Raw genomic sequence first — 14408 nt, 5'->3', positions numbered from 1 at the left:
CCTTAATCTACAAGGACAGCAGTCATAGTCCCACACTAAATTCATTCAAGAGGCAGTTTACAATCTATTTGTTCTGGCAGGCCAGGTAGTAAGTAGTAGGAGTGACACCATTTCTATAATGTCATGCTTGTTATTGTTTTGCTGTAATTTGCATGGTGGTTTTATTTTTGTTTTTGATGCTGTTTATTTTCATCATTAAGCCTCCTTATTCTTACAGAAGGGTGAGTTATAAAGAAGTAAAGGAGCCAAATAAAGTAGATGCATAATTAAAAGATCCATCTTATGACCAGAAGGCATATTCATGAATTTGAGTAAGTCTATAAATTATACTCTAGTACTGTTATTACTTATATATTGGATTTGTTTTATTATATAGACAGGATTGGAGTATGAAAGCTATCATTTACATTTAATAAACTATGCATTCCACAAAGGCTTACTGAAGGCACCAACCCTTATCTAGATATATACTTCTCTGCACTCTGCACTAATATAGAGAGACAAGGATAAGAAGTTTGAAGCGTCAGATCAATATTTCAATAGAAAACTTCAACATATTACTCTGATACCATACTTCAGACAACTACTATTTGGAAAACATTCTCCTACATAATGATTGTATTCTACAAGGAAATGAATACAGCAACATATGGGCTGTAAAAGGATGTTTGTTCCCCACGGTACTTGAAACAGGATTTGCTTGGAACAACAGGAAGCAGCATCCTCTGCTGCTACAGGGAGTCTGAAATGAATAGACTTGCCACTTTAATAGAGAGGTGTTTAAGGATGATTCCAAGTTTCTAATCACAACACTCAAGGATGGTTTAGTAATCTTGCCTGTAGTTAGCTTTTGTCTTCATGAGGTTCCATGGACTGCAAAATGAAACCAAATGAATACTGGTTGCTTATTTATCCCCCCTCTTATCCATTTACTTACATTTTCCTTTGCTCGTTAGGGTAATTTTACTTAAACAACAACAACTGGGAATAAGGAACACACACTGGAGTAGCACTGAGCAGGCATATCACTCATCAAGAGAGAACACCCACCAGCTAGCTTGTCAGATATTCTCAAATATTTTTTTCAAGTATCTAAATATGGGGACTCCTGCCCACCTAGCAGTTCGAAAGCACCCTTAAGTGCAAGTAGATAAATAGGTACCGCTTTATAGCGGGAAGGTAAACGGCGTTTCCGTGAGCTGCGCTGGTGCTGGCTCGCCAGAGCAGCTTCGTCACGCTGGCCACGTGACCCGGAAGTGTCTTTGGACAGCGCTGGCTCCCGGCCTATAGAGTGAGATGAGCGCACAACCCTAGAGTCGGACACGACTGGCCCTTACAGGCAGGGGTACCTTTACCTTTTTTAAATATGGGGAACCTTTTTCAGCCCAAGGGTTGCACTCCCTTCTGGGAAATGTTCCATGGGTCACATGCCAGTGGCAGGCAGGGTCAGAAGCAAGTGTGCCCAGGGCAACAAATGTAAGCTTTACTTTTGTAATGTAGGGTAGTACCTACATACACTGACACATCTCTCTGTACTCCATCATGACACGCAACAGCCATCCTGAGATTTCAAGGACACATTCCAGCCAGGTAAAAACACCAGGTGTGAAGCAGTTGTCTTCTGGAAGGTGATGGAGGCCTGTTCCAGAAGCTTTACAGAGCACTGTGTCAGACAAGGAACTCCCTCCTCTCCACAACTAATGGAACAGACTACAGGCTGTTATGACTTCATGCTTTCTCCTGAACCCTGTGTTTCTGTTCAGAGATGTCTGCAGTTATAACCCATGGCCAAGTAGGTAGCTGGGTACAGTGGTACCTTGGTTTAAGAACAGCCCTGTTTATGAACTATTCGGTTTATGAACTCTGCAAAACCGGATGTAGTGTCCCGGTCTACAAACTTTACCTTGGTGTACGAACAGAAGCCGAACGGTAGAAGGGCACCGGCAGTGGGAGGCCTCATTAGGGAAAGAATGCCTTGATTTAAGAATGGTTTCGGTTTAAGAACGGACTTCTGGAATGAATTAAGTTCATAAGGTACCACTGTATCTTTATGTGTTCCAAAATCATGGTTGATTAGGACTAGAGCAGGGTCTTTTTGAGTGTGCATACCCAGACTTTGGAATTTCCTGCCTAGAGAGACCTGCCCCACCCCTTCTGCCAGAGTGTGAAGGCCATCAGTTGCTAGCTATTTTAGTTTAAAAAATACCAATCCACCAAATTTAAATAATGTTTCAGTGTTTAACTGCATACAAACATCTCTCTCTCTCCCCCCCGGTGTGTGTATAATTTCTTATTTGTTTGTTGCCATGAATTTTGAAGGAAGGATTATTTAAAAGCTGATAAATATTGATGTTTATGGCACAGCAGCATCTTGACCATACTGTGCTGCATACTAGACTTGTTACAAAAGCAAGTGAGTTCTTTCATCAATAATGTGCACCCAATAATTCAGACACTCTTCAGAGGCTGGCCAGCCAACACAGCTCAGAAACTTGAGTAAGGCTTGAAGATCAATACTGTCATCCAGAATTGAGTATGGAACTCGGTATGAAGAAAGGTCTGTTGTGCACTTCAAACTATAAGACATTACAGCAAGATGTGTCTTAACACTGAGAGAAACACTACAAAGTATGTGCATGGGTGGGCACTCCTGCCTCAACAGATGCTAATGAATAGTGACTCTATATCCAATTCTTAACAGAACCACAAAAGCTTCCTTCCTTCAGTTCCTAAGCAATGAATTTGACCATAGTTGGAGCAACAGTTCAACTGAAACAGATTATTGGTGTTTCATTTTCAAAGATTTTGACACTGGTATACATTACCAGTAAGAAAAGATGAACAATACAGCTTAATTAGGATGGCAAAAGCTATACAGTGGAACCTTGGTTTTCAAGCATTTTGGAAGCCAAACGAATCAGAACCTGAACACCGAAAATCCGGAAGTGAATGCTTCTGTTTTCGAATGTGCCTCAGAAGTTGAACAGCTTCGAGGCATGTTTCTCCATTTTCTCAATGGAATTTGCCGACCGCCCATTGCACCTTGGTTGTCAAATGTTTCGGAAGTCGAATGGACGGTTTTATGGAACGGATTACGTTTTACAACCGAGGTACCACTGTAGAGGAAGAGTGGGGGGGGGGGGGCGTGCATGTGGAAAGTGAGAAACATTTGTCTGTGTGTGTATATACACATTGAGAGATACATAACCAAGTTTACTCTGCATAAAACCAAAGTTGTAAGAGCCTGCCACTAACTCAGTTGTTTACATAATTTACATAATCAGCTGTTCTGAGACAGATTCCTGTGAATTTGGGGGTAGCTATGATTTGACAATAGAGGTATAAGTCACATGAAGGAGTATACATATCTACCTACCCTGCCCTCTGCCATTCATCCTGGAAGGTATAATCCAAAGTAATAGTCAAATTGAACAATAACAGGATATTATCTTTGATTAGTGAAGTTCATGGTTGCATAGAGAAGACCCAGAAGAGTGAAGAGGTTTTGTTGCTAAAGAACTAGTTGATTGGATATATGAAGTAACTTGATAGCTTACCAACTTCACACCAAAAGAAATGTCAATAAAGAGGCACCAACCTATTTCAAGTACTTTAATTACCTAGCAAACCCTATAGACCCCAATGAGTTTGCCACAGAAGTTTCTTTTCAGCACAAGGGGAGGGATCTCAATGTCTTTCTATCCCTGCACCAAACAGGTGTACCCCATTCAAGACGGCTATAGTGATGAACTTCCCCACCTCATTCCCTGGACACATGTAGCAAGCTAGCTGGGCCAAATATTCTTTAGCTACATGCTCCAGCAGTAGAATACACCATTAGAGTACATGGGGGACACCTCAAAACTTCCAGTTAAGTAGCTCAAGTTCTTTTAGTGTGTCTGTAATAGTGAGCTTCTTCACAGTACATGACAGCAAGAAAAAGAGAGGTTAAAAACAGCCCCATCTGGGCTGCCTCCTTACATAATGTTCCCCGAGGCTCCTCGATCCCTGTTCAGCAATTGTATGCCTCATAGGAGTTCACATGGGGATCATGGCTGCTTGGGGTAATGAACACAATTTACAGCCTGTTGTGTGCATTTTACATTCCAGGCAATTGGGACAAATACAATTTAATCCTTCCCTTCCTAACAGCTACATGCTCTAAGCTGCATGACAAAGATGTGAAGACGGAGGGGGGAAATGGGAAAGAAGTGGGCAGAGATATTTTTCAGGCCTTAACATTTTTATTTGAGGAAGCTAACAGCACTTTGCTCAAATATCTTCCTTACAGCATGTGGCTGGGGCAAGTGGCTTTACAGTTGCTCACCCACCATTCTTTGAAAGTGAACAGCAAAGGAGTACAATTTCTGTGGGGAGGAGAACATAGACAGGGTTTACCTTTGAACCTCAAACTGAGGCTGCAAAGGACAATACACATCAGTGTACTCTGGTATCTATGTAGCTTTCTGAATAGAGTTTTACACTGCCTGCAAAAACCTCTTGCAAGCAGAATTTCACGCTTATCACTAGAAAGAAAAGTGCCATTAAAGAAAAGACATGTAGGAAAGCCGGATTATAGAAGTCTGAAGCTGACTGTAGATATCCACAGTCTTGAACACAAGAGATATTGAAACTGCAGTCCTACAAAATGTAGCATTTTCAAAGTTAGTGACTAATAATAAAACCTGTCACATTACAACAATGCATTTAATTTTCTCTAATTGACAAGCTTTGTCTATTATTCCTTTATTGGTTGCCCTCTTCAAGGATAAGTTTTATTTTAATTTCAACACAATTTTGTAGTCAGCTAAAGTAATAACATGGAAGAAAATGCATTTTGGAAGCCTCTAGTTTCAATAATCCAGGTTCTGATATGTTTTATGAAGAAAAGCACAACAAATCAATACTAGTAAAGAGGTAAGAACATTGCTATTTAATCCATTAACTCTAGGGCAGTGGGCATAACTAACCACTCCATTTCCCTATTTCCCAAGACATTTAATATCTTCTGGATCAGTGTAAATATTTTTACATTTCCAAGGAATTACTGTGGGGGCTTGTCTCCTACTTAGGTCCAAGATGCTTGTGCACTGTCAGATTACTTTGGAATTTACAAGTTGACAGCAGATAAAAGCTTATTATAGTCTAGCAATGATGCTTTGGTGGAATTGTGGGAAATGAAAATGGTAGCTGCTCCCCCAGCTGTTTGGTGCACAGTTGCCTGCCCTGAGATAAGCTCACCAGGGCCACTCAAACCCAATATCAGTTCAGCTGAGATGTGCACTGGTATCCCCACATCATGGGTGGTAAAGCCATCACAACTAGATTCTGTTCATACCCTTGTATTATATGCAGAGGTTTGTTTAAAACAAACAATCACTAGATGACTGAAAATAGCTGCACACTGAAAGAGTCGGTATATGCCCCAAGGATTATAAAATATTTGCAGAAGTCAACAGCTTATCCTCATGTAGAGATAACTGCTTGCCCTTGAACCAATGGGCCACTCCTCAAATTAACCTCAGAGGACCACCTGAGGTTAAGCTAAATTCCCTTTCTAGTGTTCTCATAGAACATTTGGAGTTAGCTTGAGTGTGATGGAGGAACGATAAAATGGAGAATTGGGTACATATTATTCTAAAGGAATGCTGCTTCTGAGTAAGAGGCCTTGACAGAATAGCACAAAGGTAGTAAAAAGCAAATCAAGAGAACCAAGACATAGAAATCTGGTGTGAACTCCAGATTCTTTAGCTATTATGTGAAAGCTATCTAAGCTAAACCATAGATAAACATTTCCTTGGAGAGACTGCTGTTAGAATTGGAGAAGAACTGCCTTCGTATAAATATCCCCCAGGGTGGGTACAGCACAAAATTAAGCCACCAACTTATAGACAAAAACAGAAAGAAACAGAACAAAGCTTATAAAAAAACAAAAACAAAAGGCAGCTGAAGCAAACACAAAGAAAACTTTAAAATGCCCAACTAAGAAAATTCGAACACAGGTGTCTGTCATGCTTGTATAGTGATGTGCCACCACAGAGAACACTTCCCCTAACAATGGAATGCAAAGAAAAGCTTCCTCTGGAGCTCTTAAGGCATAGGCAGATTAATACAGGGAGAGGTGTTCCTTCAGGTATTTGGATCCCAAACTGTTATTTGGCTTGGAAGAGCGGGCAGCCAAAGAAATTCTTCCAGACTTGGTGTAGAACACCACCATCCAATTGCTAAAAGCTTTTAGTAGTAGTGTGCTCTATGATGTTCCACTGAATCCCTGTTGATTCATTTTGCCCCAATTTGAAAATATAGACAACATGGCTTTATTTACAATCTTTTGTCCCATCTCATCATGCGTGTCAAAATATCCTTGATATTAGCTTCATAAAAGGGTGTCTAAAAAGACAAAATGACACTTCTTCAAAGCACTCAAAGAGTAAATATTAGTCTGCCTACTCATATATCTAAAGTGTCTTTTAAAAGTATTTATCTTTTTAATGGGGTACTGCTTACAAAAGGGAAAGGCAGGAGAGGGAATGAAGGGAAAAAACAAGCTCTAAGAGGCAGCAGCTGATTGTTGGAACTTTGTCCAATGAACTTGGAATGAATCTCCTGCTTTACCTGTCTTCCATTTTAAAACCCTGAATTTATAAAGACCAGGAAAAATGTTTTAAATCACTGGGTTAGTCCTGCAAGTTACCAATAAGGGCTTGGAGAATGATGTTCTTCCATCTGAGCTTGCATGAGTCATTTATTCATCATATAAGGCCCACACCTTCAGGAGAGGGAGTCTTCTCAGACATGATGCCTCTGACATGAAATGCCCTCTTTATCTTTTATCTTTAAGTAATAAATTGATCTCTGCAAGTTACATGCTTACACATGAAGAGGGAATGGGGAAATTCAACAGGGTCAAAAGTAAGAAACAAAAAAAGGACAGTTAACCTTCAATATTCATGACCCCTCATTGATTATTCTATACTTTGTGGCTGTTGTCAATCAACAGCAAGAAGAGGAAGATGGTTTTATAGCATTCATTCCTTCACCATGCACACTGAATAGAGACATATCATCAGGTGTCTGATAAGGACAGGTAAAGGTAAAGGTACCCCTGCCCGTACGGGCCAGTCTTGCCAGACTCTGGGGTTGGTGCGCCCATCTCACTCAAGAGGCCAGGGGCCAGCGCTGTCCGGAGACACTTCCGGGTCACGTGGCCAGCGTGACATCGCTGCTCTGGCGAGCCAGAGCTGCACACGGAAACGCCGTTTACCTTCCCGCTAGAAAGCGGTCCCTATTTATCTACTTGCACCCGAGGGTGCTTTCGAACTGCTAGGTTGGCAGGCGCTGGGACCGAGCAACGGGAGCGCACCCCGCCGCGGGGATTCGAACCGCCGACCTTTCGATCGGCAAGCCCTAGGCGCTGAGGCTTTTACCCACAGCGCCACCCGCGTCCCTTCCTGATAAGGACAAGCACCTAACATAAGTAGCTAGATAACAAATAGAGTTCAGACATGAAGGTTTATGATACATCATGTTGCTCCTCCTCACAACCCAACTACTTGCAATTGAAAGACACATTTGCAATGGTTCACCAGAATAGTTTTGCAGACATCAGCTGGAAGACCTTCATTACGGAGGAGCTGGCTGTTAATGGAATGAGATTTACATATGAACCATTCAGTCTATGCCCTTTAGACATCTGATCCAAATAGGAGATAATACTTGCACACTGCCTGGAGGGAGAGAGAGGGAAAGGAGGAGGAGAAGGGGGAGGTCGGAGGGATCAAGTTTTGTATTCCTCTGCAACAACTTTCTAGCCTTCATGAAATGTCAAAACTAATGTAGATGCTCTAGTGCCAAGTGATGCAAGTCAAGTGTTGCAATATTTCTTCTCCAAATTACAGCAATACTTGCAAAAGAGCAACAGCTTTTACAAAACTGATGGTATCAACATTATGATGAGCAATTTCATGTAGCAGGCCTCAGCTGATTCTTAAGCAACGGCCTCTAGAATTGGTTCGGGTCTGGGTGATTTAATGTTGTAAATAAAATTGCATTAAAGGCGAGGAATGGACAGCACGACAGAACATTTGTTTAAATAGATATTTTGTGTTCAGATATTTCTAGGTTTTGGACAAGAGCCTTGGTATGTTTAAATTTTGTACTTCGGGTGCAGCATTATTGCTGCCAGTTCAAAAACCTAGCAGCAATGACCACAGATAAAGGCTAACTGCAAAGTAAATAGCAGCTATGAACATAAGAAGAGCCCTGCTGGATCAAACTAAAGCCCTGTCCAGTGCAGAATCCCGTTTCCCACAGTAATTGAGCACATGCCTATCAAAAACTCATGAGTAAGACACAAGGATAAAAAGACTTCTCCTGCTGCTTTTCCCAGTGGCTGGTAAGAGCTAGGGAACCTCTGATCCTGGAAGTAGCATATAGCCATCATGACTAGAATTATCCTCCATTAATTTGTCTTATCCTTTTAAAAAGCCTTCTAAGTTGGTGGTTATCACATCTGAAAGAACTTAAGTATCCTGATAAAGGTAAAGGTACCCCTGACCATTAGGTCCAGTCGCGGACGACTCTGGGGTTGCGCGCTCATCTCGCTCTATAGGCCGAGGGAGCTGGCATTTATCTGCAGACAGCTTCTGGGTTGATACCAGAGCCAAAATGTGTTTCAGTTTCAACAGAGGATAAGAAAGGAGCAAGTACGAAAGGTTGTACTGACACCTTTTATTTTGGAAGCCTGCAAAAATGATTTTGTTCTGAAAGGCTTTTGACCTACCAGAATGTTAAGACTGCTGCTGTTCCATTTCAGATCTTTAAGTTCTTGCCTAAGGTAAAGGTAAAGGGACCCCTGACTGTAAAGTCCAGTCGTGGACGACTCTGGGGTTGCGGCACTCATCTTGCTTTACTGGCTTGGCCACATGACATGGAAAAACTGTCTGTGGACAAAAGTTCTTGCCTAGACTGCTGTAATTAGTTTTTTTTTAGCTGATTCTGATTTTGTATGATCTACATAAAATGCTATTCTGAAGCATCACTAGAGGTTTTTACTTAGATGTGATCTATATTTGAGAAATAACATGTCATTTATGCTCCCTAAATAAGTTTTTTGTCTGTGGCATCAAGTATTTTGTTCATTCCCTAGCTGAACACAGCTCTACATAGTCGTGCCTCTTCTCATGCAACCATTTCTACCTACAGCAGCTAAAGCAGCCACTGGAACAGTACATTTTTGTGGCCAGCAAGGACTCTGAGCAGCTGGAAGTCAAACCGTCACCAGATTAAAACATGTGATGACAGTAGGCTGGCTAGTTAAAACCTAGGTCTGTCCTAGTCACCTCTAGTATTGGATAATCCTCCCCCCCCCCCGCCCCCAGCAAAGCAGCTAAATGCATGAGAGGTGTCAACTACTCCTGATGCCTACTTCCCCAATTTTCTGACCTGTCCTTTTCAACTATTTTTCTCTTCAGCTAAGCTCACAATATTAGAAGTGAGCTTGGCAAGTGGAACACATTGGGGGAGGGGCAGTGAAGAAGAGATTCTAGGAGGTAGCAAGAGCAGAAAGCACAGAATAGTCAGCTTTCTGTAAACCCATTTTACTAAAACATGAGACATTCCTACTCCTTGGGGGCAGCCCCATTTAAGCAGGTTTGCTTCCACACTGTAAACTTTGAGCGTCACATACAGTTGCTTTCAGTGTAGGTGTCATGTGCCAAGCGCTGAAGCCCTGGGAGTAGAGCTGGTGCGGATGCTTCCTTTCTGCTGTCAAGCCCCCCAGGCAGTCATTCAGAGTTTAAGATGGCTAGAGCTCCGACAGACTGAAAAATCACTACAGAACACAGTCACTGCCAGGCAGAGTTACATGTTAACTACCATCCAAAGAAGCAGAAGAATATACAGGAATGCTACATCTTGTCTCTTAGTTAACTGTTAATGGCTTGTGAGGCTTTAAAAATTCTTAAGACTTTATGCAAAAGAGTCAGATTTAGATATGTACTCCTCCTGCTCAAGTCAGAAATGGTATGAATTTTGAGCTAACTAACTTGTTCCATGGTACACACTTTAAAATGTAATCAGGTTTTAAACTGGATCTCCAACCGTTGTCCTACAGAGTACGGTTTGATTCTCTTTCCCATCACCTGAAGTCTGAACAACAAAGTGCTGTGTGCTTCTGAGACACCTTTTTAACACTGCAGGATTTGCAATTCTAAGTCAACACTTCAAAGTACACCAAAACAGTAACTGAATCATTTCCCACAGCACAACACTGGGAGGCAGATTTGCAAGGCGATTTCAGAAACCAAGTCACAACCTTCACATTAATGTGACACTGCTGATTTGAACTTTTCCAACACACATACCCTAAAATACAACACCACACCAAGATCCAGCAAAGCAAATAACATGAAAGATCTGGGCTAGTTAGGTTTTTAAAATTATTATTCTAGCTATTTTATGCAAAGTGTTATTTTTCAGGTTATGGAGACCAACCTGCATAAACAACAAGACAATACTACATCCTACAAATGAAGAATAAACCCCAATTAATGCAAGATATTGGTTAGAGTGTTTTTATTAAGATTGCTTACCATTACTGTATGCGTAAGGCGATTCAGATGCTCCATCTTGAAGGCTCTCCAGGATTTCTCCTTTGCCGACATCACTGTCACCAACCAACAAGAACTTGAGCAGATAATCATAGCTCTTCACAGGGCTGCCCTGGGTTCCCATTCTCCCTCTCATTAGTGAAGAGGTAGAATCCGCATACTAAACACACAGCCAGACTGAAAGATGCACACTATACCAAACTTTCAGAGGCAATCTTGGGAGAATTAGTGTAATTCTGTCCTTCCACAGGCAGGCACAAAGCAGAGATGAATGATTCTTCTCACAGCAGGCTCTCCATCTTTTGTGAATAATCTTCTGTCAAAATGTGCTGGGTCCTGAAAGGGAAGGCGGGGAGGGGAAAGATGGCCTACTTACTTTGTTTCCATTTCATACTCCTGAACTATCAGACAGAAAATGCACAGTTCAAATTTTTTTGAGCTGCCAAACACCAACATAAGTGCAATGGCTGTACTATTTCTCCTCACAGACACCCAATTTGGGGGGTGGGGAGGTGGCCAGCACCTGTACAAAACACCTTATTGACAATGGATTCACATAGCATGAAAGGGGCTGCCTCTGATATATACTGTGTAATGAAACCTACTGGGTATAGCAGGCTTCTCTAACCTGGTGACCTCTAGATGTTGTTGGATTACAACTCCCATCATTCCTGACTACTGCCCACATTGGCTGGGGTTGAAGGGAGATGATGTTTAAAACATCTGAAGGTTACTAAACCTGGGGAAGATTGGGGTACAAGTATAGTCATTCACTGGTAAAGCAAGAGATTGAGCCAGGAACAATAGATTGAGTTCCTCTTCAATATCTAACTGTAATTTGTATACACAGAAACACACAGCTGATCTTAAGCTTCCTACACTTTTTTCAGTGTCTTTTCTAGTCCATACGCTGACATCTCAAGAATCCTGACAAGATTACACATATTAAGAAAGAAATCAGGTCTGTTAGATTTAACTTCCCAGATCATTGATGGGCAATTAGAATTCGTAAGACACTCTCATAATATCCATATTTTCATTCCATTGTCAATTTCCCAACTCCTGTCTCTTGGAAACATAATACTCTTTCTTCCTTTGTAATCCATTCATAGTACCCACTTAGGTTAGAGCAAGATGCTTCCCAAAGAAGTGGATTAAAAAGGGGTAAACAGTCTGTATTAATCAGATTACACCAATACACTCTAGTGACCTGTTTTTGTAACATGGTAAACTTGTTAATTTTTCTCAGAGTTTTTGTATAGGCTTGCAAATTGTAAGATTATATTCTATGTCAGACACTGGAGAAATGGGAGGTAGTTTAACATTAAATTAACAAGGGTGTGAACTTGTGTGTATCATGCAAGGGAGAGGTCAAAAAAATGGGGAAGGAGGAAGGTACACACACCAAGGTATAGACAAAAGCACAAAGCCACAGAGATTGGAAAGTGTGCAAAGAAAGGAATGCCGCACCAAAGCTGAAGTCCAGGACACCAGACTACAGAACAGAAGACATATCTGAGTCTACAAGAGGAAGTGTGGGGTAGTAAAGGATGTGGAACTGATGGAAGAGGAGATTGTGGCAGCATACTATTATTTGAACCCCTGTTATTGATCAGGAAAAGGCAGCCTAAAGAACAGGTTTCCCCCTTCCTGCAATATCTTATGTATATTTATGGGCAAGCTGAGAATTCTGTTCTGTGCTGGTACTGGTAGTACTAATCTAGTGGCCCAGTGAAAAATAACAAGATTTTGACAAGAGGGCAGGCACATCCAGATAAGGGTCTAAAGGATGGTAATTATAGATTAAACGGTGCCTCACCAAAGGGTCAACACAAGTAACAGAAACAAGTGTGGGGAATAGGAGACTTAATAAAAATATTTAATATCTGAATAGTGCTTTCAAGCATGCAAAGTACTTCATGTACTTTATATAGTTTTAATCCTTACAACAATCCCCAAAGGTATGTTAAATGTTATAAACCTCCATAATGCAGGTGGAGTAGGGGAAGCTAGGAGGCAAGACATTGCCATGCTGATCAAAGGCCACTTAGCAAGTTTATGACAGAGGCAAGATTCAAACCAAGGACTTAACTCACGGCTCAGCCTCTTACAGTCCAATCCTAACTGGCTACTCAGTTCTACTGAATTCAATGGGGCTTACTCCCAGTGGGTTTAAGAATCACAGCAATGGCCATTATACTACCCCACACCACTTTTCTGGGCTTCCTATGTCTTTCTCTCTCGAAGAGCATTCACACACCCATTTCCACTGCTTGACAGCTGTTAACATCAAGCAATGACTTGCAACTCTGAGGCAGCCAACCCAGCTTCTGTAACCACAAGACAGAACTTTCCCTCTCTCCTCCCATTATCTAGCGTATTTCAACTTTTTTTTTAAGGCAGAAAACTCTTGCAGTAAAGATAAACAGATTTAGTGCTTATGCACAATCCACTGGGCTCAGTTTGGGGAGGAAGAAAGAAAAGAAGTATTTCATGACTTCCTCACAAGTGACGGTTCGCACTTTCAGCAACCCCTGCAAATCAAATCAAGCTATAAACATTCTTCATGCAGGAAAAGTAAAGATAAAAGCAGCCTTGTAAAAATTACTAGCCTACAATTTTGTTTTTCTTGCCCACTCAGGGTTGGCAAAGGAGGGACACAGACCTGGGGACAGACTTCCTATAACACCCCTCTTAGTTTCTATGCTGGGTGCTTTCCCATCCCTTCTCCACCAACTCTGCTCACTTGAGTAGGGCTCCCCAGCACACAATTGCCAGCCAACTATGGCTACTAGGCTAGTCCTTAAATACAAGGGCAAGATAAATAACGCCAGAGCAGGAAACAAGGCACCACCATCCCTCCCAGCAGAGGAGGAGGAGGAGGAGGAAGGGGGCACATGCGCCAGTCAAGCGTGCCAAGTTCAGATGTGTGTGGTTCTACTGAAAGAAACAAACAAGTCAACACATGGGAAAGGAGCACACGCCCTTCCCTTCCAGAGAAGTATGAGTGTGCATGTGTGGATCCCCCTCGACGCGTGTCAAGGGTGCCAAGTTGTTGCTGGGGTTTTTTTTAAGGAAGAAAGAATACGTGTGCGTGAGTGAGAGAGGTTATGAAGAAGAGAACCACTATAGAAAACAAACACTTTTGGAGACCATTACGGAGGAAGCAGGCCTCAAAAAACTGAGCCGGGCGGGGGGGTGTTCAATGCGGTGGAGGGGCTGGGCGCCAGGAGGGACACGGCAGTGCTCCGAGGTGTGGTTATGCCGGGGAGCGGGAACAAAACATAAACCCCCGCTCGAAATAGGGGCGTCGTCGTCCTTCTGAGGTAAAATTCTGAGGCGGGAGGAACCGAGCGAAGGAGGCCCAGGACGGCCGCCTTCCCCGCTCCGGACACTCACCTTCTTCCTTCGGTTGTCCCGCCGCTGAAGGGACTCGCCTCAGGTTGCGTCTCCAACGACAAACGTCGTCGCCGCCGCCACCGCCGACCACTGCTGTTTCCACCTCCTTTCAAGCTCGGGACAAGAAGACAAGCGCCACAGGCCTCCCCCTCACGGTCCGCCCGCCCAGAGACACTGCCGGCACACCATAGGCTCTCCCGTACGTCAGTCCACCTTCTTCCCTATTATATAGGCTTCCTTCTTCCCGCCCCGTCAAGTTGGCGCGGCCTATCACGAGGGGGCATCCGAAAAAGCCTCCTCTCACTTTGCCTTCGAGACCTTTAACGCGAGGAGGAAAAAAATCCACAAACGACTACATGTCCCGATACGCAACGCGCCGCCTCCGTTCACTGACGGCAG

At 42.6% G+C, this 14408-nt stretch overlaps 1 protein-coding gene across 3 annotated transcripts in view; it reads right to left on the bottom strand.

The window, feature by feature from the left end:
• The window catches only part of RAB40C (RAB40C, member RAS oncogene family), a 42338-nt gene extending 28133 nt beyond the window's left edge, over positions 1-14205 (bottom strand). The window contains exons 1-2 of one of the 3 annotated variants that reach the window (XR_014557744.1): positions 14010-14205; positions 10593-10946 (exon numbers count right to left, since the gene is read on the bottom strand). Coding sequence is in view for 2 of the 3 variants with exons in the window: in XM_083711156.1 (XP_083567282.1) it covers positions 10593-10746 (154 nt within the window). In the remaining variant the exon portion in view is untranslated. Of the gene's footprint in view, positions 1-10592; positions 12620-12742 lie in introns of all 3 variants that reach the window. The other 2 variants (XM_083711156.1, XM_083711157.1) reach the window with 2 other exon arrangements.
• Positions 14206-14408: the final 203 nt, after the last annotated feature.

Source organism: Podarcis gaigeae (genome assembly GCF_964106915.1).
Source record: "Podarcis gaigeae genome assembly, chromosome: 14".
In the NCBI taxonomy this organism is placed as follows: Eukaryota; Metazoa; Chordata; class Lepidosauria; order Squamata; family Lacertidae; genus Podarcis; species Podarcis gaigeae.
The sequence above is the reverse complement of the archived record's forward strand: the minus strand, read 5'-3'. Positions and strand labels throughout refer to the sequence as shown.